Below are 27,997 nucleotides of genomic sequence, written 5' to 3' on the forward strand. Positions count from 1 at the left end.
GGGGTTAATGAGAGATGACTATAAGGGGTTAATGAGAGATTACGAGAAGGGGTTAATGAGAGATGACTATAAGGGGTTAATGAGATATGACTATAAGGGGTTAATGAGATATGACTATAAGGGGTTAATGAGATATGACTATAAGGGGTTAATGAGAGATTACGAGAAGGGGTTAATGAGATATGACTATAAGGGGTTAATGAGATATGACTATAAGGGGTTAATGAGAGATTACGAGAAGGGGTTAATGAGATATGACTATAAGGGGTTAATGAGAGATTACAAGAAGGGGTTAATGAGAGATTACGAGAAGGGGTTAATGAGATATGACTATAAGGGGTTAATGAGAGATTATGAGAAGGGGTTAATGAGAGATTACGAGAAGGGGTTGATGAGATATGACTATAAGGGGTTAATGAGAGATTATGAGAAGGGGTTGATGAGAGATTACACGTAGGGGTTAGTGAGAGATTATGCGTAGTGGTTAGTGAGAGATTACACGTAGGGGTTAGTGAGAGATTACACGTAGGGGTTAGTGAGAGATTATGCGTAGCAGTTAGTGAGAGATTACACGTAGGGGTTAGTGAGAGATTACACGTAGGGGTTAGTGAGAGATTACACGTAGGGGTTAGTGAGAGATTACACGTAGGGGTTAGTGAGAGATTATGCGTAGGGGTTAGTGAGAGATTACACGTAGGGGTTAATGAGAGATTATGCGTAGGGGTTAGTGAGAGATTACACATAGGGGTTAGTGAGAGATGATGCGTAGGGGTTAGTGAGAGATTACGTGTAGAGGTTAGTGAGAGATTATGCGTAGGGGTTAGTGAAAGATTACGCATAGGGGTTAGTGAGAGATTACACGTAGAGGTTAGTGAGAGATTACGCATCGAGGTTAGTGAGAGATTTCGCGTAGGGGTTAGTGAGAGATTATGCGTAGGGGTTAGTGAGAGATTACACATAGGGGTTAGTGAGAGATTATGCGTTGGGGTTAGTGAGAGATTACACGTAGGGGTTAGTGAGAGATTATGCGTAGGGGTTAGTGAGAGATTACGCGTAGGGGTCCATGTACGTCATTTCTGGAGCCATCGCTAGCATGTCGCCATGGCGGATATCATAGGTCTGTCCTGAGCCGAGGTCCAGGTTGAAATTCTGCTTCACAACTCTCACGTGCATAGCACTACTGACGAGTCTCAGAGTTTCCTTCACGGCACTACCTGCAATGCAATCAGCAGAAAATTAAGTAATCATCGTTTCACGTGAGAGAAAACCTATGAACCTTCTGTGATTATGCAAGGTGTCAGTCGCAGATTGGTCTTCAGTCATCAAGGCATATGAACATGTCATTTGCTTCTTTTATCTGAGCATTTGTGCAGGAATACGTCATTAAATCACAATCTGAGGCCTACATTTTGCACTCTCAGAGCAGCCTCTCAGCTATTCTCCCAGGGGAAGTTTTAACAAGAAAGAAATCGTTCAGCAAATCATCAGAAACAAACATAATGTGCCAACAGGTATCCCAAGGTAACCGAGCTACCAGTTTCACCAATGTTGGGTCATCATCATGTCAAGGACTCGAGATGGACCTGACAGTTGAGCAAAGCCAACGCTTGTCCTGTTCTGTGGAGAATTAGAAATCGAAGCGAGCTCTTTTCTGATTTCATGAACTCTATGTCAATCAAGTCTCATCAATGAGAAAAATGACACATGTTGAGCTCATTGAATAAACCTGACCAGAAATCTCTCGCTAAACCTGACCAGAAATCTCTCATTAACCCCGACTAAAAATCTCTCACTAAACCTGACCAGAAATCTCTCATTAGCCCCGACTAAAAATCTTTCACTGGACCTGACCAGAAATCTCTCATTAACCCCGACTAAAAATCTCTCACAAACCTGACCAGAAATCTTTCACTATACCTGACCAGAAATCTCTCGCTAAACCTGACCAGAAATCTCTCATTAACCCCGACTAAAAATCTCTCACTAAACCTGACCAGAAATCTCTCATTAACCCCGACTAAAAATCTTTCACTAGACCTGACCAGAAATCTCTCATTAACCCCGACTAAAAATCTCTCACAAACCTGACCAGAAATCTTTCACTATACCTGACCAGAAATCTCTCGCTAAACCTGACCAGAAATCTCTCGCTAAACCTGACCAGAAATCTCTCATTAACCCCGACTAAAAATCTCTCACTAAACCTGACCAGAAATCTCTCATTAACCCCGACTAAAAATCTTTCACTAAACCTTACCAGAAATCTCTCATTAACCCCGACTAAAAATCTCTCACTAAACCTGACCGGAAATCTTTCACTATACCTGACTGGAAATCTCTCACTAAACCTGTCGAGAAATCTCTCATTAACCCCGACTAGCAATCTCTTCGTAAACCTGACTAGAAATCTCTCACTAACCCTGACCAGAAATCTCTCACTAACCCTGACCAGAAATCTCTCACTAACCCTGACCAGAAATCTCTCACTAACCCTGACCAGAAATCTCTCACTAACCCTGACCAGAAATCTCTCACTAACCCTGACCAGAAATCTCTCACTAACCCTGACCAGAAATCTCTCACTAACCCTGACTACCCACCGCATGTTGGCTGTGAGAGTAGAGGAAGTCAGTAAGCCATGTGTGGAGTTGGCCTTCGATGCCATAGGCAGAGAGTTTGGAGAGTAAGACAGGATGCTGCACTGTACCAAAAGCACGAGATATGTCCAGAGACATTGAGGGCCTCCATCCATTGTTGGATGAGTAGGAGCAGCTTGCCCAAGGTGGAGTGACCTTGTCTGAAACCAAATTCATGATCTTAGATGAGGTTGTTGCAGAAAAGTAAGGATTTAATTTCAACTGCGATGATGGATTCCATAACCTCGCTGATGATTGGAAGTAAGCTTCTCGGTCTGTAGTTGAGGGGATCAGATTTTGCACCTTTTTATATATAATTTAGTAATATTAGCAGGTTTCCAAACAGATGGAAGATGACCTAGCACAAATGATAGGGTGAAAAGGACAAAGATAGAGGATGAGCAAGAGCAGCAGAGCAGGTTTAGGATGTGTGAGCTGATGCCATCCGGTCCAGTCGCAGAATCAGTCAAGTGTTGAAAGAACCTTCTCCACCTTCTCAGGTTCAAAATATACAGAGTTGAGGAGCAGATGGGTATAACAGGGAAAGATGGGTACCGAGGGTGAGGGTTTTGGGACACAAGATTTTAAGCAAACACAGAATTGAGCCATTCAGCCTTCTCATGAGCGGAGTCGGCTGTCTTGCCATTTTAAGAGACGGAAGGGATGGAGGGTGAGCATACTCCGCAGACAGACTTAACATGGCACCACCAGGTATTAGAGGAGCGATACAAGTTTGAAAGTTGATTCTTGAGGTTGGAAAAATGTTGTTTTCTGGCTCCCCTGAGAGTGGCTGCACACTTGTTGCAGACTTTTTGGAATGCACTGAGATTGCCTTCGTTTAGATTAGCCTTCAGTGTACCATGGGCAGGTAGAAGGGAAGGATAATTGAAGACGAGATGGGATGAATCTGTGCACGAGAGAAAGAGAGCAGGTTTCTGTGGAAGACTTCCCAGGCTGAGTTAACATCAGGGGCAACATATATGGGAGACCAATCCTGAAGAGAGATGCTGCTTCAAGTCCCTGCCAATCTGCTTGAATGAAATGACAGAATTTCCAGCGTTGAGGCAGCTCTCTGAGAATAGCCAGAGAGATGTTGGCTTTCACAAACATATGATAAGATGAACCAATTGGAGCGGAGGTAGAGCAGGAGACATTTGCAGGAAAATTAGTCATCACCAAGTCCAGAAGGAAGGATTTACCACTGGGAGACATCCGGGTTGGGAAGTTTACTGATTGAGTCAGTCCCATGGAGTCACAGAAGTCCTTTGTTGAAGTGCCATGGCTAGTGAGAGAGGTACCAACACCCAGCCAAGTTACCTGGTAGCAATGGTAATCTCCCCATATGAGGAAGAGAGAGAGTTTGGATTAGAGGTTAAAGGTTTGCAGAGAGAGAGAGAGAGAGAGAGAGACATATAGACATGTGGTGCCAAATACAATTCAGGGATTACTTTAGTGTAGAGGCTGCACATTTTGATTCCCCCTATTATTTTCCGTATTTTATCAATTCCCCCGACTCTTCCTGACCAAACACCCTTTCTGCTCCATGGGCCAAAGACTAATCCCTGGAATTGACCTGGGTCAGGAGAAGTGTGTGAGAACATACAATGCAAGGAGGTGTGAAGCACCCTCTTTCCCATCTCCTCACAGAGCGAGCTGCGGGTGGACGGGACTGCAGAGTTACTACATTACAGTTCAGCGAGAGTGAACAGACGACAGTCCCGTTGAACACAAGAAACCAACACGATGATGCAAGCGGTGCCACAGTGATAGTTCTGTGGCTACGGTGCACAGAACGGGAGTAAGTAGTAGCGACTGCTCGCACACTCTCGCCGTCAGGGTGCCAGACCTAGATACCATAGTTATTGAGCGCGAGGCCCATTCCTCTACCAGTCTACCCATACCTCTTATCTACCCATACCTTTGTCTTCCCATTTATTTCTCAAACTTCAGCAAGTTTATTTTTCCTCTTTTTACTTGACCTCAACCTTTATGTGTGCAGGCCAATGGCCACGTGGGGGCTAGGAGGGGGAAGGAAGGGGGTGAGGCATTACCTTTACAGTTTGTTAAATTCTGTCTTAGTCTTACCCGTCTGAATTTACGACTCCTGATGTATACCTGTGCTCTTTTGGTTATTTCCTGTGTTGCCATCATTCTTTCTATTAAATAAGACTGGTATGGTGAGACAGCCCTCTTACTCTGTCATCTTGGTGGGAAGGTCCTGCTAGTGGAGCTGAAGCCATTGTTTGGGTGGGAACGGGCCCTGCCGAAGGCATTCAAATTTGACCAATCAGACTTCTGCTCATATTACCTCTTAGCAGGCACCTTTGTGTCATTCAAATGATTGCAGATGGGATAGTGGACGTCTTACGCCTTCCAAAAAGGGTCTGTTGTACTGTCCTATGCAGCAGTACTCCAAAAATGTATTGAAGCGAAATAACAACTTGGTATTTTATTCCTCCAGGGGTGTAACCGAGAACCAGATGGCACGTCAACAATCAGCATGTTACCAATAAGCTAACAAATGATAACACAGTGCAGCTTGTCATTCCTGATTATTTATCACGCTTTGCTTACTCAAGTTCACAAGGCCATTGAGCTGCTTCTGGTCCAGTGGAATTCGGGTCTCAGACAGGTCCAGGTCTCCTCCGCAAAGTTCTTCCACCTCAGCTCGTACAGCTTCCTGGGCCTCAGGACTCCTAATGGAATTATGGAAGAGGAAATCTCATATCTCACTGTTCTCCTGTTAAAAGAATGTTTATTCAAATGTTTTTTTTAACAACTTCCTACAGTATTTGAGTGTTGTACAAGAGGATGTTCAAACGATTCAATGTGAGAGTTAACAAAATCTTTTAAAGGGTGATGTCGCTAATTATCCTAAAATATTACTTTCAAAAGAGTAGGGCTTCCAGCTTGTACCATTTATAGTGAAATAAACCCTAAGGACCATGTATTATGTACTCTGTAGGGAGGAATTTATGACTCTACCACCAACACCCCCCTGCCCCCCCATCTTTCCCCCCTCCCCAAACCCCCCACCCATACATGTCATGTATGCATTGGTTTAACCCTTTCAACATTTCCTCATGCATATGTAATAAATAGATATTCCCATAATCTCTCTTCTCATCCCAAATTCGTTTTCCAAAGTAATTCTCTTCTCCACCCTCCCCCCTCTCACTTTTTTTTCTTCATTTTTAGCTCACCTGGAACATAGTTCCGGGGAGCTTATGGGGATGGCGCGTTGTCCGTCCATCAGTCCGTAAACACTTGCAACTTCTCTGAAACCACTGATGAGATTGTGACCAAACTTGGCACAAATGATATTTGGTCTATTGCAACTCAAGTTTGTTCACGGAATTAAAAAAACATCTGGGTTGAAGGGGGTCTACCAGGGATCAAAGTGGATCGTGGTTTGATCCCCCAAAATAGAACTACCCATAGGATTTAGATGGAACTTGATCACAACCTTCATCGCCCATGATATACCAAAGTGTGTTCATGGCATTAAGAAAATCAGGTCTAAGTGGGTCTATTGGGGTTTGGGGAGGGGGGTGGGGGGGGGGGGGGTTGAGGAGGGTTGCCCACTAAAATCGATTTTTTTTTTTGTTTGCTTCTTTAACGTCTTATGATTAAGTAAGTATGATTTACCTGCTGCCCTGTCTCCTAGCAACCATTGAGATTGGTTTAAAATACCGTGATCTTCTACATAAGAGAGATGTCTGTCTGTCTGTCTGTGTCTCCATTTTTCTCAGAGATGGCTGAACGGATCTTCGACAAACTTTCAGAGGTTCATCAGTGAGTGTCTGGGAGTGTTTTAGGCAAAAATAAAAATAAAATAAAAAATTGAAAAAAAAAGATCGTTTTTTTGGAGTTAAAAAAAAAAATTGTTCGATAGTGCCCAAGCCTTTTTAAATTAATGACAGTTATATACAAGTACACATTCGCATAAATAAATACAAAACAATCACCAGACATTTGAATACAAATAAATCAAACAATTCTGGAAGTGTACGAAGTTGGTAGTACGGCTTCTTCTTCTTCCAGATTGGCATCACACTTAACTCAGAAACGTGATGAACGCCACATTCACCCACCAGCATATATATGAACCCCCTTCCTCTCCTGCCTCCCCTCTACCCCCTCTCCCTCCCCCCCTACCCCCATCTCTCCCCCTCCCCCCCGCTCTCCCCCCTTCCCCTCCCCTCCCTCCTAGAGTCCCTTTTCGAGAGAGTAGCGACAACTAACGATTTGACGCCATTTTGAGTCCATTCAGTGCGGAGCCGCCGTATGGCGCTAGTGCATTGAACCGTGTATTCCATTATGTTCTCTATGTATGAGAGATGGGAATGGTCTTTTCCATGTTGATAATGAACAAATTATGTGAAGATGACAAAATAGAAGATTTATGACAACTAAGAGCCATATGATAAAGAAGAAAATCACAGAGCTGGTTGGGATTTAACAGTCACAGACATTTAGAACCATGACAAAGAAGGAATGAACTAGACAGGTACACGTGCTGCTTATTTCAGCCTCATTTTAATTTCAGGGAGGCGAGAGCGAGAACTCGAACTCTCACCTCCCTGCTTATACATGTACATGTACAATACAATGTTAAGAGTTATCTTTGTATTTCTGCAGTTGTTTGACCTTGTTTATCGTGTGTGGGTATATATTTGTGTTTGTTTAATTTTCATATTTAAATTATTAATCTAAACTTTGCTGCATGTTGCCGATCATATATTAATCCCACCAAAAATAGATTACCCCCCTACCCCCGGCCCCCTCTTTCTCTTTCTCTTTCTTTCTTTCTCTCTCTTTCTCTCTCTCTCTCTCTCTCTTTCTCTCTCTCTCTCTCTCTCTCTCTCTCTCTCTCTCTCTCTCTCTCTCTCTCTCTCTCTCTCTCTCTCTCTCTCTCGCGCCCCCTGCTGGTCGTTGGTGAGTCGTGCGTGGGTGTGACAATCATGGCTGCTGTGTGTGAGGAGCTGTGAGTACTGTGTTGTGTTGTTTGCCTTTCCCATCCCCCATTTCACTCCCTCTGTGTCCTTGTACGTGCTTGTGAAGTTTTCCCCGTGTTTTCCTTCTTTGTTGAGACAAGAGAGAGAAAGAGAGCGCGCACGGTGAGTTTGGTGCGAGTCCTAAAGAACCTTGTGTTCTTCGGGCCTGTGCTCTGTTTGCCGTGTTCTTCATCATCGTCGTTTATCGGCTCCCTTATTCTATTTCTTTTCATTTTACCTTCGCCTGCAGGTTTTGCTCGCGACAGGTTCTCTTTTATTTTATTTCGAAACCGTTTCTTTAGTTTCATTTATTTTTTAGCTATGGCGAACGTTCGTTTGCACAATAGCAGGTATGAGTCATTGACTCGCAAACACGGGCTTATTGCTTGCCCGCCTGACGGAGTGAGCGTCGAGGACGTGGTAACCAGTATTGGTAACATTGTCGGCCTGGATAATGTCCTCGCTGCCTCCAGGATGAACCACAGAATTGTGGTTTTTGTATCAAAGGAACACCTCGTTAATGAGGTGGTGGAACACGGTTTGTCCTTATCCCAGGGCATTTATTTAAGTGTTAGTCCGATGGACACACCGGCGGTCCGAATCATTTTGTCGAACTTACCGCCGTTTATAAAGAGCGAGCACATTGTCTCTTCGCTTAATCGTTTCGGCACCGTCGTGTCCCGGATATCGATGATCCCCCTGCGACTTCGAGCAGACGCCTCGCTCCGACACATCATGACCTTCCGGCGTCATTGTTATATTATCCTCAAAGACAACGCTCAGACGCTTAATGCGACCATGACGCTGTCGCTCAATGGTCATAACTATCAAATATATGTGTCGACCGAAACGACGACCTGTTTCATTTGCGGGCAACACGGACATGTTAAAGGTGCCTGCACGAAGGTAACTGTCCCCGTGGGCACGCCTAAACAGGCGGCACCTGGTAATGCTGTGGACGATCAGCCGTCCACATCGGCGGCAGCAGCGAGAGATACCTGCACGAAGGTAACTGTCCCCGTGGGCACGCCTAAACAGGCGGCACCTGGTAATGCTGTGGACAATCAGCCGTCGACATCGACAGCAGCAGTGAGGGATTCCTCCGTGAATGATGAAGGTTTCACTGTTGTTACTGCTCGGAAGAAGCACAAACGGCCGAACGTTAATGACGAAGCAGCAACGAGGGATTCAAAAAAGATTGTGTTGACTGGAAGCGACAATGGACCCCTCACTGAGGTGGCTCCTTGTGTTACCGGCATAGCCTTACACAATAGATTTGCATCTTTAACTCCTGATGATGATAAAGAATTAATGAATCAGAGTGAAAGAGCTGCTTGTGATGACAATAATGGACCTACAGAGCCCATTTTAGCCTCCGCCTCTGCGGGGCGTGAGGAACCTGAGGAGGTCGTGCCTCAGAATGGCCTGGGCTGTGCGGACATGGAATGCACAGTTTCTGTCTGTGCGGGGCATGAGGCACCTGAAGAGGTCGTGCCTCAGAATGCCCCGGGCTGTGCTGACATAGAATGTACAGTCTCTGTCTGTGCGGGGCGTGAGGCACCTGAGGAGGTCGTGCCTCAGAATGTCCAGGGCTGCGCAGACATGGAATGCGCAGTTTCTGTATCAGCTGGGCATGACGCACCTGAGGAGGTTGTGCCTCAGGATGTCCCAGGCTGTGCCCTCAAGACATATACAAGTTCTGTCGTTGAAACGCCTCATATAATTCCGGAGCGTGGCATGACCATAGCGGGTCATGAAGAGGTGAATCTCGCAACACCTGTTGCATCATTGTCTGATTTGCAGACGTGTCCAAAACCTGCAGACATTCAGGGGATGGCACACACAGCATCTGCTGCACCGGCACCTGCTTTATCGTTAGAGGGTGAGACTCACGCTGATCAATTGGACTATGACTCCGATGGAGCCTCATCCCTCACGTCTGGCATCAGCATCGAGGCTTGGAACGAAGTGTTGTTGTCTCATGGGCCGGAGGGTGACCCGGGCATCACACCTGCAGAAATTCTAAAATTCCTGAAAGACACTTTTCGGAAGAGGCGAGTAAAGGTGAAAGATTTCTTTCCAGACCTAAAAATCTTCATAACATCCGCGAAATATCTCGTCCTGAAGTCCAGCCAGTTCGGAGTTGGGGAACGAGAAGTATTCCGCCTCAAGAAGTACATCGTCAAAGCGAAGGAAGAGCTACAAGTAGACCAACCTTCCGCTATATAACCCCTTCCCCTTCTTCTTCACATGACCTTTTCTGTAGCTACCTTGAATATCAATGGGGGGCGGTCCCCATTGCGCAAGACCCAGGTGAAATTACTCACTGAGGAAAAGCATATTGATGTCATGCTTTTACAGGAGACGAGATGCAGTCCTTCGTGCGAAAGCCAATGGCGAAGGTTGATGAACGGCCAATGGTTTTTCAGTAGCTTGGCTTGCCCTAGAGCCGGGGTAGCTATATTCTTCTCATCTTCTTTTTTCCTCCAAACTGACATTGTTTTTGAAGACATAATTAAGGGGTATCTAATTTCTGTGTCTTTCACCTTCAATGGTTACAGGCACACACTTTTTAATGTCTACTCACCCAGTGACAGCACTGACAGGGTCACCTTCTTCACACAGTTAGAAACATCACTCACTCATGCAGATTTTAATAATCTTGTTTGCTTGAGTGGGGATTTTAATTGTACTCTAGACTCTGCCATGGACCGGAACGGTAAAGAACCTCATCTAGCTAGTACCATCCCACTGGCAAGGGTTTTATCTAATTTCTCTTTCGTTGATGCGTGGAGACTTCACAACCCCCTCATACGCCAGTATACATGGTGTCGCTGTCTTGACGGTCGGCTTTCCTTCGCTCGGCTAGATCGTGTTTACATAAATAGTAACTTTCTTAACATGATGGGCAATGTGCAAATTTTACCAATCGGTTTCTCCGATCATCACATGGTCACCTTTTCTCTTCTCTCTCCGATACGGAACTATGGAGCTGCACATTGGATTTTTAATGTGGACCTTTTAGAGGATCAAGCTTTCCTTAAAGCCTTCCGGGTTTTCTGGGGTACACTGCTTTTGCGAAAACCTTCTTTTTCTTCCCTCAATCAATGGTGGGATAATGCCAAGGTGCAAATTAAAACCTTTTGTCAGCAGTATAGATTCTTTTGTACAAAAGATGAGTCTCTCTTTAAAAGTGTTATTGAAAAAGAAATTTTAGCTTTGCAAAGCCATCTGTCACCTTCCAACACAATGGAAACGAATCTTTCATTGGCCAAAAAGAAAGCTATTCTCAACAGGCTATGTGTAAAACAAGCTAGAGGTGCCATGGTTCGTCTCCGTGTGGAGAATTTGCGTCATCTGGACGTGCCTTCTAGTTTCTTCTTTCGACTTGAACACACTTCAAAGGGTAGCGAGCAGCTCACCTTGTTACGGACTGTGCAGGGCAATATGATAAAGGATCACAAGGGCATTAGAACCCTGGTTAAAGATTACTTCTCTGATCTGTATTGTAGGAAAGACATTGATGACGAAATGGTGCATTCTTTAACCGCGTCCTTGCCCACCTTGTCAGCTACTGCACGTCAAGAGCTGGACAGAAAGATAACTATGGAGGAACTGTTTGTTGCACTACAAGCCTTGCCGAATGGAAAAGCCTCTGGCTTGGATGGACTCCCCGTAGAGTTTTACAAAGCTTTCTGGGATCTCTTTGGGACGGAACTATTGGAAATATTTTCTGACAGTTTACGACTCAACCAACTGCCACTCAGCTGCCGTAGAGCGGTGCTTGCCCTAATACCCAAGAAGGGAGATCTGCATCGGGTGGAAAATTGGCGTCCGATATCCTTGCTATGCGTGGATTATAAAATCTTTTCCAAGGCTCTCACCAACCGGCTCAGAGTCGTGATTGGGGAGATCATACACCCAGATCAATCTTACTGTGTCCCTAAAAGGTCAATTCACGACAGTATCTTTATTGTACGTGACATGATTGATATCTGCTCTCTCGAACAAAGAAATGTTGGTCTGGTGTTCCTCGATCAAGAAAAGGCCTTCGATGCCATCGATCACTTTTATCTTTTCTCTGTTTTACGGGGGTTTGGTTTTGGTGAATTTTTTATCTCTCACGTACAGCTACTGTATAATAACATTTTTAGTTTAGCAAAAGTTAACAACATTTTATGTCAGCCTTTCCCGGCTAGTAGAGGCATTCGTCAAGGTTGCCCTCTTTCCGGCCTCCTGTACTCCCTCGCGATTGAGCCTTTGCTCGTTCGTTTGCGCGCACGTCTTCCCGGTTTCGTTCCTCAACCAACTGCGAACCCGTTCAAGGTGATTGCTTATGCAGACGATCTTTGTGCAATCGTTCACTCGGATGAGGACGTCTTGGCCTTGGTCCAATGCGTCCATGAATTCAGTTTGGCAAGTTCGGCAAAAGTGAATTGGAAAAAGAGCAGAGCTCTCTACCTTGGTCCGCAAAATGGCGCCACTCCTCCGACTCTGCCGGAGCAACTCGAATGGGCATGGGATGGCGTTCTTTACCTTGGTGTCTTTCTTGGTACCGAAAACTTCATTTTGAGAAACTGGGAATCTCTCATAATTAAAACTGAGAGGCGGCTGCTAAAATGGAAGGGCTTACTCTGCCAACTCTCCTATCGGGGCCGAACCCTCATTATAAATAACCTTGCAGCATCGATGCTTTGGCACGTTTTTATGGCACTGCAGCCCCCGGATTTTATTCTTAAAAAACTGCAATCTATTTTTATTGACTTCTTTTGGGGGGGGGAAGCACTGGCTCAAACCTGGTGTGTTAAACCTACCCGTTGCTGAAGGAGGACAGGGTCTGATTGCCATTACCAGTAAAGTTATGGCTTTTCGCCTCCTGTCGCTTCGTCGACTGCTGTACACAGACGTCCCGTGGAAGGCATTGGCTCACTGCCTGCTTCGGCAGGCAGGGAGACTCGGCTACGATCAGGAGCTGTTCCTTATTTGGCAGCAAGAAAGTCGATATGGCATCAGTCCCCCTGTTCTACAGGAGTGTGCTGGAGGCATGGCAGGCGGTTACCGTTCGCCGTGATAACAGTAATTATTCTCTTGAAATGTTCTTAAACGAGCCAATTTTTTTAAACCCCATTTTTGAAGGGGTCTGCAGTGATCGTACTTTTATGCAAAAGTTTATTGATGCTGGATGCACCAAGGTTAAAGATTTTAGAACCCCTCCTCCTTACAAGTGGAAACCAGCTGCTGACGTCGCTGTTGCCACTGGAGTTAGGTCCATTCGGGTCATTGGGAGGATATTCTCTGTGATTCTGCGCTTTTTCAAGCAAACCAAGCTAAAATGGGCTCCACAGGTGGAAGCTGGCCCTCTCTCATCCCAACACCCCTTTCCAGAGCTTTTGCTTCTTTTTCAAGGTTTCACCTCCTTTAAGTTGATGGAAAAATCCTCTGTTTATGGCATGTGTGTCAAAACCCTTGTTTCTGATAGACCTGCAGAACCACAAGCGCACTGGAGGAGAATGCTCCAGACTACTCATTCTACTTCGATAAACTGGCTTGTTATGTACAAGGTACCCATTGCCAAACGCTCCGGAGACTTGCAGTGGCGATTGGCACATCACATTTTACCCTCAAACGTTTTGATACACCGAATGTGTCCACATGTCCTTGAAAAGTGCCCTTTTTGTGATGCCCAGGAAACTCTTTTTCATGCCTTTGTTGGATGCCCAAGATTGACACCACTTTTTACTGTTTTATCGCATGTCATTCAAGGGTTGGGGTTGGTTTTTACACACTGTGTTTTTATATTTGGTTTTAGTATTAAACCCAGATGTAGGCACGAATGTTTTTTAGCCAACTTTTTAATTTCTGAGGCAAAACTTGCTATATATGTGTCCAGGAAAAGGAAAATCCGGAACAGTGTTGTTCCAGTGGATGACGCTGTAGTCTTTCTTAGGTCATTGGTGTCGTCTCGGCTGAACCTGGAATTGTCTTTTGATAACTGTGGGGACTTCCAGAAACGATGGTGTGTTCGGCGTTCCTTGTGCAGTTTAACTGACGGAGTCCTTACATTAAACTTGTAATATAGCATTGCTCTCTTATTTGGTGTAATGTGAAATGCTTCGAAATGGTACCTTTTTATGACTGTATATATCAACTTTATTTGCTGTCTGTTTTGATTTGTAACCATGGTTTTCTTTTTCTCACTGTCTGTATTTGTAGAAATGCTCTCATGACCTGTAAAAAAAAATTTTTGTTTTACCTGTCTGCATTGGTGGAAAAGGTTTTTTCCTTCAAAAAAAGGAATGAAATCTCTCTGTCTCTCTCTCTCTCTCTCTCTCTCTCTCTCTCCCTCTCTCTCTCTCCCTCTCTCTCTCTCTCTCTCCCTTTCTCCCTCTCTCTCCCTCTCTCAATGTTTCGCTTAATTTAATTAAACGCTTAATTTTGCTATGGATGTGGTCATAGCTCTTGCATGAGCATTTCCTTTGAAATTGTTTGTGGTTTTGTTTGTGTCTTCACCTTTGGTTTGTAAAATTTTTATACTTGCTGGTTTCCTTTAAATATCCTTTGCTCCTTTTGGTGAATTCATGATCCTTACGAAATGTTTCTTTAAACTGGTTGCTTTGCTTACAACCGCTTTGTGGAATTGCTTGTATTTTTATAATAAAAGGGCACAAAAGTCTCTCTCTCTCTCTCTCTCTCTCTCTCTCTCTCTCTCTCTCTCTCTCTCTCTCTCTCTCTCTCTCTCTCTCTCTCTCTCACTCACTCACTCACTCACTCACTCACACACACACTCTCTAATACATATACAAATTACATATTTACAATCACACACATACACGCATGTGCTAATGCACACACATACAAATTATAAATTGAAAGTCACACACACAAACACAAGTTAATGTCCTCACATTCAAATCAACAGAGACAAATACATACATTCAATGCATGCCCCCCCACCCCCCCTTTCTCAGTTGTGGCATACAACTGTATCACTGGCATGAATTGGTTTCTAGCAAATTCTTTTTGAAGCACCATTGAAAATTTAGAATGACAATAATCCTATCTTCCATTTGAAAGTACAAAAAATAAAACTTATTTTATTATTTGTTTTACGAAGGTCTCAGAGACCATTGTGAAAGGCTTTGAACTCATTTACGATTAATACTCAAACCGTGAACCTGTAACCTTCCACTTTTATAGCAAATTACATAATTTTGTTAAAAACAAAGCATGTCATTCACTTGTTGGAGTACTAACTGAGAAGTTAGGGGGGGAAGTTAGGGGGAAAATACCAGGAGGCATGACTTCGAACCAACATTGTTGCTAGAGCTGTAGATCTAGATCTACTAACTTGAAAATTAAAAAAAAAATCTACACACACACACGGTCACACAATTCTTCCAATTCCAGTGTTCTCATGAAAGATTTCATGTTCCTACAACAGTTAGTCTAATCCTCGACACAGACCATCCATGGCATGTGTTGTTTTTGGAAAAAAAGCAGTTCAACTTCAACAAAATACTAAATAGGGTCTAACTTATATACGATGCGTTTTCACGGTATACCATGTGCGTAGTCCTGAAAAGGACTGTTGGGTTATTCTTTCAGAATAGCTCTGAAAAGAGCTGCTCAGAGAGCGAGTTGAGAAAAGAGTGAGAATATAGAGGGAGGATCTAACTCGGAAGAGGTTATATCACAGATTTAAAATCTATTGGTGTGGGTGTAGACTGCCAGATCTCAGGATACTAAACAGGTCGACCACCCCATAGAAGCATAGAAGGCAGCCTATCTAAATTCTGACTGTAGAATGGTCGGGACTGGCTTTTACCTTCTGGAGGTGGGGGAGAGGGGAGGGGAGGGGGGATGGGGGAGAGGAGGAAAGGGGGGGAAGGAGGGGAAGAGGTAAAAGGGAGGTCAGGGGTTAAAGGGGGGGGAAGGGAGGAGCGAAGGGGGGATAGGGGGAGGGGGAAAGGGCGGCAGGGGGAGGGAGAGGAAGAGGAGGAGGGTGGAAGGAGGAGGAGGAGCTCGATGGAGCAGCGAGCGAGCACTTTATGTGTGTGTGTGTGTGTGTATGTGTGTGTACGCATATGGGACCATTACCACCATCACACTGACCTGGCAGAGAACTGACGAAGAAGTTACTTTCCATCCAACACGACTGACTCTGTTCTCCCAGATTTTCCGTCTTTTAGCATCTGATGGAAATCTATACATCTTGAATCCCTTCTCCGTTCTATTTGTGCACCCACAGGCGCTACAACCTGTCATTTTGTCGTAAAATCGATGTAAAACACGAATGAGAACGCTGCGTACAGCGGGAACGTTAAAACGCTGACCGATATGCGTCCGATCCTGATCCTGTCCGCGATGGACTCAAAATGGCTCCACGCAATCACATGACTAGATTTTTCCGGACCCTCGATGTCGCAACTCTGTATATAAAGGGACTCTACTACCTCCTCCCCTGCCCTTCCCCCCTTCCCCCCCTCCCCTCCCCTTCCCGCCCACCACTCCACTATTTTTTATATTCAAATCACAACACCTCACCTCATGTTCATACGTAATAGGTAGATGGTCTTGAACTTGCATCCCTTTACATCTCATAACTTCAATTAGCAGAACACTCGTTTATTTTGAACAAGGTAGGTCCATACCGTAATAGGTAGAAGAGGACCCAGAAGGCCAAGGGCAAAGTGTTGGCATGGGCTGCCCATAGGACAGACAAGTGTGCGCGGGCCTTCTGGACCTCACTGAGGGTGTTGCATCGGTTGAATATGGCGATCCGTTCCGCAATGAGAGCCGACGGCTCTGACAACGTTGCCACATTCTCGGGCAGAAAACGCTGTTCCAGTGCGACTCGGGCCTTGAACGCGCCGCGTAATAACCACAGTGGAATCCCTGCCATGACCTTTGAGAATGCGTCATCAAATGTCTGAAAGTCATCTCGGGCATTTTTCATGGTTGTTGAGGAAAGAGATTTATTGTGACCAAACAGAGTCACAAATCCAGTGTGGAGCATGATCCTGGAGCAGAAGGAGTGGAGACCCTCCTCGTGCCAACCATCATGGCTGCATCTTTGCCTTAATTCCTCCATTTCTAAAAGAAACGTGCACAAGACACCACAGTGTTAAAAAAAATACACGGAATTTGGCATATAATTAGCATTTTCCATGTTGTATATCATGTTAGGGGCTGGGGCGCATCGTAGGTCGACACACTACACAAGCACTCACACCTCTCTTGTTCATTCTGTTCCTTAACCTATACTAACTAAACTAGATGTTTCCAGCACATTCTGTTATCACATGCTGGGCCACGAGAGAAATGGCTTCCCTGATTGGACAAGAGTCACCTGATGGACTCGACTCCTGATCCTGATGTACCATACTCTGTTGCAGAGCGTCGGTTCTGCTGAAGCAGTTTCTTTGCAATGGTTATACTGGGTGGTTTGCCATTGCCTCCCGGCAGTACTTAGGGCAGACATTTGTAATTTGGCTAATTCCGGCAGATGGAACGCCCAGTTTCATGTACCTCGATCATACCTATTTAAGGCACCACGATTCTGGTGTTGACTTAACGCCTAAGGTGTCTGAGTTTGAGCTCCTGTCTCGCTGTTGAATTAACACTAGGTGGGTCGACTCATTCTGTCATCTTCGGAGGTTGGCAAATGAGTACCAGCTGAAAAGTAATGGGGCACTGCATCAGCGGCACAGCCGCGCCCCCAGAAGATGGTGCAGCGAAGCAGCCACAGACTCACCACCAAAGCACCCCGATCGTTTGGTGTTTCGTGGGCACATACAGTCCTGGCCAAATATATTGGCACCCTTGCACTTTTTTCAAATAATGCACCATTTCTTCCAGAAAATTGTTGAAATAAAAAAAATCTCTTGGTATCCACATGTGTATTTGTTATGTTTGCAGTGGAGAAAACAAAAAAAGCTGAAAAAAATACTAAATCTTCGCTTATTCCACACAAAAATCCTAAACTGCCCCGGACAATATCATTGGTACCTTTTAGAAGTTAGAAATAATTAGATTTCAAGCAGGTGATTCTCCTTTACTTGGGAATTGAACTCACCTGTGGTGAGATGCAGGTGCCTGCAATATAAGAATCACTCATTCAACCAGTTTGAATAGAGAAAAGGAGTCATTCTGCTGTTTTGTGTCACTGTGTGTATGGCATTGAGCATGGAGAAAAGAAAGAAAACCAGAGAATTGTCTGAAGAGGTCAGACACAAGATTGTAGCCAAGCATGGACAATCTCAAGGCTACATGTCCATCTCCAGATACCTTGATGTACCTGTGTCTACCATATGCAATGTTATCAGGAAGTTTAAGGCCCATGGCACTGAAGCCAACCTCCCTGGATGTGGCTGCAAGAGAAAACTTGATCGAAGATTGCAGCGAAGATTTGTTTGAATGATGGAGAAAGCACCCCGATCAACTGCCAAACAGATTCAAGCTGACCTTTAGACACAAGGTACGACAGTTTCCTCTCGCACCATCCGTCGCCATCTCAATGCAAGGGGGGTCTATGGTAGGAGACCCTGTAGGATCCCACTGCTGAGAAAGCCCGACTGGAGTTTTCCAAACACACCTGAACAAGCCAAAATCCTTCTGGGAGAATGTCCTGTGGACAGATGAGACCAAATTAGAGCTTTTCGGTAAAGCACATCATCTCTATGTTTACAGAAAACAAAATGAAGCCTTCAAAGAAAAGAACACCTGCCCTACAGTCAAACATGGAGGAGGTTCAGTGATGTTTTGGGTTGCTGTGCTGCCTCTGGCACTGGGTGCCTTGAATGTGTGCATGGCATCATGAAATCAGGAGATTACCAAGGCATTTTGGAGCACAATGTTTAACCCAGTGTCATAAAGCTGGGTCTCTGTCGAAGGTCATGGGTCTTGCAGCAAGACAATGACCACAAACACACTTCAAAAAGCACCCAGGAATCGTTCAAGACAAAATGCTGGACTTACTGTTCTGAAGTGGCCAGCAATAAGTCCAGATTGAAATCCCATTGAACATCTGTGGAGAGATCTGAAAACAGCAGTTGGGAGAAGGCACCCTTCAAATCTGGGAGAACTGGAGCAGTTTGCACAAGAAGAGTGGGCCAAACTGACAGTAGACAGGTGTAGGAAGCTCATTCATGGCTATAGGAAGCGCTTGACTGCAATTATTTTGTCCAAAGTCTGTGCTACCAAATATTAAGTCTCGGGTGTCAATAATTTTGGCAATGCCATTTCTTTTTATTTTCTGATTTAAAGGGATATAATAGGTTCTAAATCAAAAACAAAGGTTCTGTAATATTAACAGTAAAAACAAAACTTGTTTAGACCAAATAATTTTGGCAATTTCAACTTGTTTTTCGAGAAAATTGTGAGTTATTTGAAAAAGTGCAAGGGTGCCAATATTTTTGGCCACGACTGTATTTTCGGTAACAGGTAAAGGGGGTGTTATTATTCATTACTTGCGAAAATCGAAGATTTTTCAAGTATATTGGTTGGTCTTGTGCATTATTCTGTTTGTTTGTTTGTCTGTCTGTCTGCCCGTATGTCAGTCACAGACATTTTTTTTTGAAGGTCACAATTTTCAAGGGATCTTCACGAAACTTCACCAAATGGGAGAGTTGGTCATAAGCAAGAGGCCTATTGTTTTGGGGGTCAAAAGGTAAATAGGTCAACATAGGCCAAAGGTCACCAACATTGTCAAATTTCTAAAATGCTCATCGCATCATGCAACATTCATCATGTAACATAGGCCAAGTTTCTAAAATCCTCAATTCTCATCCGATTGACTTGAAATTTGAAGAGGATTTTGCATATCTGGTCACTGAATTCAACCCCAACTATTTTTAGGTCAACATAGGCCAGATTTCTAAAATCCTCAATTTTCATCCGATTGACTTGAAATTTTTAAAGGATTTGCATATCTGGACACTGAATTCAACCACCAAGTATTTTTTGAGGTCAACATAGGCTAAAAGGTCAACATATGCCGAATTTCTAAAATCCTCAATTTTCATCCGATTAACTTGAAATTTTAAGAAGATTTGCATTTGTGGACACTAAATTCAACCCCAAACTAATTTTGAGGTCAACATCGGCCAAAAGATCAACATTGGCCAAATTTCTAAAATCCTCAATTTTTATCTGATTGACTTTAAATTTAAGGGGATTTGCATACAGGGTCACTGAATTCAACCACCAATTATTTTTGAGGTCTTGAACTTAAACTTGAAATTTTAAGAAGATTTGCATTTGTGGACACTAAATTCAACCCCAAACTAATTTTGAGGTCAACATCGGCCAAAAGATCAACATTGGCCAAATTTCTAAAATCCTCAATTTTTATCTGATTGACTTTAAATTTAAGGGGATTTGCATACAGGGTCACTGAATTCAACCACCAATTATTTTTGAGGTCATCATAGGCCAACAACTTATTTTAGGGATTTCGCAAGTATCGGGATATGCATGACCTATTTCTTGTTTATTTATTTGTTTGTAGCATTGCTTCCCAGTACATTCCCTTCCCGATGTGTCCATTTATTGCATGATTAAATATACCTGGTCTCGGGGTAAATTCTGCATGTCGGGGATCTCATTGGAAATTAATAAAGGCCTGTTGAGGGATTAATTGGTTGTGGTTCTTAACACCACATATAAGAAAGACCATGACACATGTCTCAGGCTCACTCAGCCAAATTGGAATCGAGACGTGTGGCGCCTAATTGGCATAATGCTTGAACCATTCGGTACTTCCAATCTACACGGTATCTCGGCATTGGACGCATGATCGGGCAGGGAGGCCCTGCATGAAACGGTTAACCATTACGGCAGTGTTGAGATGACTCGCTGGATTCAAACCAGGCAACTGGGACGACCTGGCGACCACAACAATATCCTTCTTGAGAGTAACCCACCGTGGTGAAAGAGTTGCACATCAGTAAAAATGATGCTGAATTATTATTAAAATAAGCATGAAAAAGATCAATCGAAGCCATACCTTGTTGAATTACACTGTTATGTTTTCCGAACGCTCTTTGTGAGATCTGCCAGTGCTGCTCCTTGCAGTGCGCGAGCGTTGAGGCGATGCAGTTCCTGCTCCGATATATTGTACTTTGGATCAGAGTAGTCGACAATGGCAAATGCCTGTAGAGAAACTATACTTGGTGAAATTCCAAAAAAAACATGACTACTTTTACAAGGAAATCTACTGATACAAGGGTCACATCACTTCACAAAAGTAACTTTTGCAAAGGATCAAAGGTCATCGACATGATGAAAAAATATAGTCAGACATAAATGGCTGCCTTCAGGTATGATCTCCACTGAGAGCAGAGGAGAACAAAATCTAGAGTAATGTGGGCAAAGATGCTCCTGTTGGGAAAGGGGAAAGGCAAAATCCTCTTGCTCCCCCATCCCACTAGCCCCTAATAGTAATACATACATTCTACTTGGGCCTCTGCTTCAGTACAGTGAAAAATTTTAATTTGAAGTTGCTAGCTACATCATCAGAATGACAGCCTGATGGTGGTGATGTTTACGAGACTGAACGCACAATGAGGACTTTGGAGGGGTGGTGTGGGAGCAGTGTGGGATGGGGACGTTTCCCCACTTTTCCTCAACGACGCCATCTTGCCCCAGTTTCATCTATGCATTGTATACATACTTGAATACCACACGCTCAGTGTGACTCAGAGTAGGATGCTCTGCAGCATCCAAGTTGCAGGGTTTCAGGTTCAAGGCCACCGTCCCTTGTCATGAGATGACAAACAGAATGTTCAAATTTGAATAACAGGAGAATGTTCAAAAACCAAACTGAAGATCAGTAATCAACTATTCAAGAAAAGAAAAGATGACGTCACAGTACTATATGCATGCCATTATGTTGGTTTTTATTATCAGTCATGTGAACTACAGTTCTGGATGGCAGTGATGTTGGAAATATCTAAAGTAAACTTCCACCTATATAAACCAAAGTGTGTATCGGAACTACCAGGGATGCCTCTTCACGGTGGTTGTACCTCCTAACGCAAGCCGGGGGCCAAATCTTCCCCATTCTTCCTTGCTGCCTGGACTTATCAGGGCAGCGCGGTCATGGTCAGAGTGCTGCTCAGACTGCATGGACCGGCTCTTTCCCTCATTTCTCTGTCTCTTCTGTCTCACTCTATCTCTTTCTCTCTCACTAACTCTATCGTGGCCCTGACTTTGTGAAGGCGAGGGTACACTATCCTGGATGTGGGGGATCTCTGGGTCGCTCCTGGGAGATCTATCGGTTGTTTCCGTGCTGCATGTGCTTGTTGGAGAGAGCTGTCCGGGGCTTTAAAACAACTACAACAACAGTGTGTATTTGTCTGTCCCCATTCATGAGGACAATCTGAGTAGCGTTGTAAAGACCAATCTTTTAACATGACTGTGTTCACTACAGTCTATTTTGGAGGATAAATCACTCGAAGAACATTTTCCATAAAAGAGTAATTATGTCTCTTCTATTGGAATTGTAGACGGTGGCCTGCAAACCGAGCCTCAAGGGTGGTGTACAGAAGCGTTTTGTTTCAATAACAATAAATCCAAGGCACAGGGAGGTGAAATTCACTGCACATGATGTAAAACGAGTGTTCATTTACGTCTGTAGTAGGATGTCTAATAAATAAAGAAGATACAAGCACACCTGACGCCAGGCCGAGGCTTCAGACTTTGGCATGCTCACGAGGCTGTATCACCCATCATTTTTGACAGGCTTTTATCGTCGTTGGGATATAATCTGAAGAGAAGGACCTCATGTGTTAATTCGGCATCATATTCTAGCAAATTGAATTTGCCAAATTATTTCATTGCTACGCCAATTGGTTGTTGTAGTGTATTGATATGTATGTACAGGGGGGCGCTCTCGCGCTTCCGGGTCACGCTCTTAAACATCCGGGTCGAGTCTTCATCTTGACCGGGTTCTGTTCATTAAACCCGATTGGATCTGAGCCTGACTGTGTGGTTTCACCACGCGTCTATGCTCATGATATCTATCTATAATTCCAGTAATCTCTGTGTGTATGTGTGTGTGTATGTGTGTATGTGTGTGTGTCTGTGACCGCTGTTTCTCGACAACCACGGGTCCGATATACTTGAAACTTGCCAGGTATATTGCTGGGGACCCGAGGATGTGCCTTTTCAAGGTTTCATATTAATCGGAGAAGTAGTTACCGAGCTATGGCGATTTCTTTACCAAACTCCGCAAGCCGTTCGCTTTGGACCAAACCATTTCATGTAAATAGAGGGGGGGGATTGTCACCGTACTCGCAAGCCGTTCGCTTTGGCTTTGCGAATGGACCAAACCATTTCATGTAAATAGAGGGGGGGGATTGTCACCGTACTCGCAAGCCGTTCGCTTTGGCTTTGCGAATGGACCAAACCATTTCATGTAAATAGAGGGGGGGGATATAATTTTAGATATATATATAGTACGGGCATGCCCTAGTATATAAAAAAACGAATACTGTCTGTCTGTCCCACCATAGAACACGAAAACTCTCCTCAGAGAATATTAAGTAAAAGCTGTTTCAAATTAATCCAAACCTACAGCAAAATAATAATTTTTTTAATCAAAAAAAAAAAAATTGAACCCGGGAGATGTGGAGGCAACAGGGTGGATGGTTCTCCTGATCAGCAAGGCTGTTCTGCCTCGATCCTCCTGATTTTTTTTTCTTTGCATTTAATCCATGATAGGTTTACCCAATCAAATGTTTTGAATAAATCAATGTTGTTAAAATCATTTTACTTTCTTCTTTAATTTTAGTGGCAGGTGCATACAACACCTCAAGACATTCCTTATTGAACCAACCATTTTGAGCTCTTTCAACCAGTGCAAGAATAAAAGGCCTCCTTTTTTCTATCGTGGTATTTTTGCCACGGGCTTCTGCTAGTATAAGATAAAGAACATCCAGAAACCAAAGGAGATAACCTTTGTAGACGGCACAGGTGTTTGGAAGCCAAAGATTGTCTTTCTGATGATATTCAACTTAAATCCTTCCCAGTTATAACATCCAAATTGATTTCAACTCTAACAGTCAGTGCCGTCTCACATTGCGCAACAATTTCCCTGCAAACGCATGGAAATCCAGGAAAGGCCCAAAGCGGGAGGCTGGACCGTATCCAAACGGGTCGGTGATGAAGGTGATGTGTTGGCCAGACAACAGGCAGGTAAACACATTGCCGTGGCGGCGCTTACATTCTTGCAGGAAAGCCAGGCGTTTAGTTGCAAACTCTCGGGACACACCAACGTAAGGTAACCATCCTGACACCAACGGTGGTTCACCTGGGTTCCTGGAAACAGAAGTCTGAAGGAGCTGTGCTCCCACGTAGTCGGAAGAATGGACGCGACAAAAAGCTGGAATATGTCCGAGTTTCTTTATTGTCACAAAACAACTCGGGTACTCTGAAAAGCCCGTTTATCGGGCAGCAATATATATACACACATTATCCCGGAGCGTTTGCCCGGGAAAGGCGAGAGGGGGCGTGGCCGGGCGTCCTGGCCGTGGCCTGGCAAGTCGAGGGCGGGCATGCCCGGGCATGCCCGGGCGTCCCGGATGCGGCCTGGCAAATCGAGAGCGGGCATGCCCGGGCGTTCTGGGCGAGCCCTGGAAAGGCGAGAGGGGGCGTGCCCGGGCGTCCCGGACGAGGCCTGGCAAGTCGAGAGCGGGCATGCCCGGGCGCGCCCGGGCGTCCCGGACGAGGCCTGGCAAGTCGAGAGCGGGCATGCCCGGGCGTCCTGGGCGAGCCCGGCATGGTGATCGCTCCGCGTCCTCGGTAGGTGCAAGGCAATTGTGTATACCCAGCGGTAGCCGCTACAATCTGATAATATTCCTGTTTATGATATCTGATAATATTTCTGTTTATGATATCTGATAATATTCCTGTTTATGATATCTGGTAATATTCCTGTTCATGATATCTGGTAATATTCCTGTTCATGATATCTGGTAATATTCCTGTTTATGATGTCTGATAATATTCCTGTTTATGATATCTGATAATATTCCTGTTTATGATATCTGATAATATTCCTGTTTATGACATCTGATAATATTTCTGTTTATGATATCTGATAATATTTCTGTTTATGATATCTGATAATATTTCTGTTTATGATATCTGATAATATTCCTGTTTATGATATCTGATAATATTTCTGTTTATGATATCTGATAATATTCCTGTTTATGATATCTGCTAATATTTCTGTTTATGATATCTGATGATATTCCTGTTTATGATATCTGATAATATTTCTGTTTATGATATCTGATAATATTTCTCTTTATGATATCTGGTAATATTCCTGTTTATGATATCTGCTAATATTTCTGTTTATGATATCTGATGATATTCCTGTTTATGATATCTGATAATATTCCTGTTTATGATATCTGATAATATTCCTGTTTATGATATCTGATAATATTTCTGTTTATGATATCTGCTAATATTCCTGTTTATGATATCTGCTAATATTTCTGTTTATGATATCTGATAATATTCCTGTTTGTGATATCTGATGATATTCCTGTTTATGATATCTGATAATATTTCTGTTTATGATATCTGATAATATTCCTGTTTATGATATCTGATGATATTCCTGTTTATGATATCTGATAATATTTCTGTTTATGATATCTGATAATATTTCTCTTTATGATATCTGGTAATATTCCTGTTTATGATATCTGATAATATTCCTGTTTATGATATCTGATAATATTTCTGTTTATGATATCTGATAATATTTCTGTTTATGATATCTGATGATATTCCTCTTTATGATATCTGATAATATTTCTGTTTATGATATCTGATAATATTTCTGTTTATGATATCTGATAATATTCCTGTTTATGATATCTGATAATATTTCTGTTTATGATATCTGATAATATTCCTGTTTATGATATCTGCTAATATTTCTGTTTATGATATCTGATAATATTCCTGTTGATGATATCTGATGATATTCCTGTTTATGATATCTGATAATATTTCTGTTTATGATATCTGATAATATTTCTCTTTATGATATCTGGTAATATTCCTGTTTATGATATCTGATAATATTCCTGTTTATGATATCTGATAATATTTCTGTTTATGATATCTGATAATATTCCTGTTTATGATATCTGATGATATTCCTGTTTATGATATCTGATAATATTTCTGTTTATGATATCTGATAATATTTCTCTTTATGATATCTGGTAATATTCCTGTTTATGATATCTGATAATATTCCTGTTTATGATATCTGATAATATTTCTGTTTATGATATCTGATAATATTTCTGTTTATGATATCTGATGATATTCCTCTTTATGATATCTGATAATATTTCTGTTTATGATATCTGATAATATTTCTGTTTATGATATCTGATAATATTCCTGTTTATGATATCTGATAATATTTCTGTTTATGATATCTGATAATATTCCTGTTTATGATATCTGCTAATATTTCTGTTTATGATATCTGATAATATTCCTGTTGATGATATCTGATGATATTCCTGTTTATGATATCTGATAATATTTCTGTTTATGATATCTGATAATATTTCTCTTTATGATATCTGGTAATATTCCTGTTTATGATATCTGATAATATTCCTGTTTATGATATCTGATAATATTTCTGTTTATGATATCTGATAATATTTCTGTTTATGATATCTGGTATTATTCCTGTTTGTGATATCTGATAATATTCCTGTTTATGATATCTGATAATATTCCTGTTTATGATATCTGATAATATTCCTGTTTATGATATCTGATAATATTTCTGTTTATGATATCTGATAATATTTCTGTTTATGATATCTGATAATATTCCTGTTTATGATATCTGATAATATTTCTGTTTATGATATCTGGTAATATTCCTGTTTATGATATCTGATAATATTCCTGCTTATGATATCTGATAATATTCCTGTTTATGATATCTGGTAATATTCCTGTTTATGATATCTGATAATATTCCTGTTTATGATATCTGATAATATTTCTGTTTATGATATGTGATAATATTTCTGTTTATGATATGTGATAATATTTCTGTTTATGACATCTGATAATATTTCTGTTTATGATATCTGATAATATTTCTGTTTATGATATCTGATAATATTTCTGTTTATGACATCTGATAATATTTCTGTTTATGATATCTGATAATATTCCTGTTTATGACATCTGATAATATTTCTGTTTATGATATCTGATAATATTCCTGTTTATGACATCTGATAATATTTCTGTTTATGATATCTGATAATATTTCTGTTTATAATATCTGATAATATTCCTGTTTATGAAATCTGATAATATTTCTGTTTATGATATCTGATAATATTCCTGTTTATGATATCTGATAATATTCCTGTTTATGAAATCTGATAATATTCCTGTTTATGAAATCTGATAAATCGTCTCTGTTACCAAACTTAATGGATAATTAGACAGCAGGGGGTGAAGGTTCGAGATGTCCGGGGGGAAGGGAGGGGGGAAATGTTATTTATTGGTAGGGGGGGGGGGGGAGAGGGTGAGCGGAAGGGGCAATGTTATTTATTGATATATGGGGGGAGCGGGATACTCTTAAGCGGCGCCGGGGGGGGGGGCAATGTTACTTTATGGTACACGGGGGAGTGGGGGGGGAGGGAAACGGAAACATGGGTTAAAACGAGTAGGTAATTTTAGATACACAAGATAATAAAGGTTGATGTCGTCGTCTAACTTACAAAAGTGATGCATATCTAATACTGTGGCGGACACAAAAGCCCACTGGCGTGGTGACATCATTCCACGCACCAAGTGGGCGGTGGCCACGTCCGAGTGGTAGGCGTGGCCTCATGAGAGACACCGGGCGCCCAGCCCGGAGCGGTACAGTGTTACAGTGTAGTCTTGAATAAAGGCGTTTATATGTTACCGCTTGTCCGCTTCCTCCTTGCTCACAAGCAGCGCGCGTAACGCCGCGCTTTATTGGTGACCCTCGACGTTGGATCTGCCGGAGCGATCCTTCCACACGCGACGCCATCGCCATGGCCGCCTTCGTCAAACTTCCGGAATTTTGGGAGGCTCAGGCCGAAGTCTGGTTCGTCCAGGCCGAAGCCCAATTTCAGCTTCGGCACCTCACCGGCGATGACACGCGCTACTGCCACGTCGTCGCCTCCCTCGGGCCCGGCACGGCCGCTCGAGTTGTGTCCGTCCTTCGCCACCCACCGGACGGCCACAAGTACGAGGCACTCAAGCGGCTACTCCTAGCCACGTTCAGACTCACGGACGACGCACGGGCCGACCGCCTCCTGGATC

General features: G+C 42.9%; 1 protein-coding gene across 1 annotated transcript; it reads right to left on the bottom strand.

The window, feature by feature from the left end:
* Nucleotides 1–1,047: 1,047 nt before the first annotated feature.
* Nucleotides 1,048–17,016, bottom strand: LOC137436136 (cytochrome P450 7A1-like). The gene is made up of 4 exons (XM_068129856.2): nt 16,983–17,016; nt 16,285–16,726; nt 5,211–5,332; nt 1,048–1,214 (listed from the first exon to the last, which is right to left on the bottom strand). The coding sequence occupies exons 1-4, from the start codon at nt 17,014–17,016 to the stop codon at nt 1,048–1,050; spliced, it is 765 nt and encodes a 254-aa protein (XP_067985957.2).
* Between the last annotated feature and the right edge of the window lie 10,981 nt (nt 17,017–27,997).

Source organism: Myxine glutinosa, chromosome 11 (assembly GCF_964187855.1).
Source record: "Myxine glutinosa chromosome 11, kmMyxGlut1.1, whole genome shotgun sequence".
NCBI classification, from domain to species: Eukaryota; Metazoa; Chordata; class Myxini; order Myxiniformes; family Myxinidae; genus Myxine; species Myxine glutinosa.

What these genes read in the sequence shown, in the direction of transcription:
- LOC137436136 (XM_068129856.2), bottom strand. Translation starts at nt 17,016, where the DNA reads ATGGTACATCAGGATCAGGAGTCGAGTCCATCAG. An exon ending in TCAGGAGTCGAGTCCATCAG is followed by an intron (nt 16,727 to 16,982) that starts GTGACTCTTGTC and finishes CGTTTCTTTTAG; the next exon opens with AAATGGAGGAATTAAGGCAA. An exon ending in CAATGGCCTTGTGAACTTGA is followed by an intron (nt 1,215 to 5,210) that starts GTAAGCAAAGCG and finishes ATTGCATTGCAG; the next exon opens with GTAGTGCCGTGAAGGAAACT.